The 1,162-nt window shown below is 41.5% G+C and overlaps 1 protein-coding gene across 1 annotated transcript in view; it reads left to right on the forward strand.

Annotated features, from left to right (window-relative positions):
• Positions 1 to 6: 6 nt before the first annotated feature.
• LOC103479396 (paired box protein Pax-3-like) overlaps positions 7 to 1,162 on the forward strand; it is a gene marked incomplete at its 5' end in the record, with an annotated part of 22,558 nt that continues 21,402 nt past the window's right edge. Inside the window, 3 exons of the mRNA XM_008433796.2 lie at positions 7 to 111; positions 698 to 827; positions 940 to 1,083. Coding sequence (XP_008432018.1) covers positions 7 to 111; positions 698 to 827; positions 940 to 1,083 — 379 coding nt within the window. The remainder of the gene's footprint in view (positions 112 to 697; positions 828 to 939; positions 1,084 to 1,162) is intronic.

Raw genomic sequence — 1,162 nt, forward strand, 5'->3', positions numbered from 1 at the left:
GTCATTTCCCGGCAGCTGAGGGTGTCCCACGGTTGCGTCTCCAAAATTCTCTGCCGGTACCAGGAGACGGGCTCGATCAGGCCGGGAGCAATCGGAGGCAGCAAACCAAAGGTATGGCGCAGATGATCGTACAGCTGTGTTTTATATCCAATGGAAAGAACGTGTTCATATAAGAATTTAGTTTCCATGCTCCTGAGCTCTCTCAACTTTCTGAGATGTTCAGAAAGAGTTAAGCGCAGTCGCTGYAGCTTTTCCATGAAGTTCAAAAAAGAAGTTTAGCAATTCGTTTTTTATCATGTCCTCTTTTTTAATATTTTTTTTCCCCAAAAAAACATGTTATATAAAACAGATTGATCTTTGGTGTTGTCAAAATATGTAACAGCAAAGTCTGTTTAAAACTTTAGTTTTGTTCTCTCTCAAAGTAAAAGTAAAATATAGATCTACCGAGAGGTCAAGGCTAAAAAGTTTATATTTATATCTGCTTCATGTAATTTGCTTAGAACACGGACAAGGTAAACGTGATCTGCTGTCCTTTTGATATTTTTAACAACCATACACATATTCATGGGGCGTCAAGTTCTGTGGATATTTCTAAACTGATGCTGTACATTTCTTGCATTTTGTGACTTTTGTGTTTTCTTCCAAGCCGTAGCGCTTTATTTAATTAACATGACTTGYCTTGGTTGTCTCTACGAAGCAAAGTGCCTCCCCAGAAGTGGACAAGAAGATCGAGGAGTACAAGAGAGAGAGTCCCGGCATGTTCAGCTGGGAAATCAGGGACAAACTACTGAAAGATGGAATCTGCGACAGGAACAATGTCCCCTCGGGTATAGACCTAATAGTTTATTAACCACAAAATACATTTAAGAAAGAAGAAAAAAAAAAAGCTGACACTGTTTGAATTTATTGGGCAGTATTGATTTGGTCTCTGTTTCTCAGTGAGCGCCATCAGCCGCATCATGCGCTCAAAGTTTGGCGGAGTTGGTGAGGACGAGGAGGAGGACGATGAGATGGTGAAGAGGACGCTGGAGGAGAGCGAGCCCCGGACAAAACACAGCATCGATGGCATCCTGGGAGACAGATGTAAGTCCGACATTTTACACTGTAATCATCCAAACCACTGAAAGCAAAACAGAAGACTGTGGAAATCAGGTTTCAACAA

This window comes from Poecilia reticulata, linkage group LG17, assembly GCF_000633615.1.
Source record: "Poecilia reticulata strain Guanapo linkage group LG17, Guppy_female_1.0+MT, whole genome shotgun sequence".
Classification (NCBI taxonomy): Eukaryota; Metazoa; Chordata; class Actinopteri; order Cyprinodontiformes; family Poeciliidae; genus Poecilia; species Poecilia reticulata.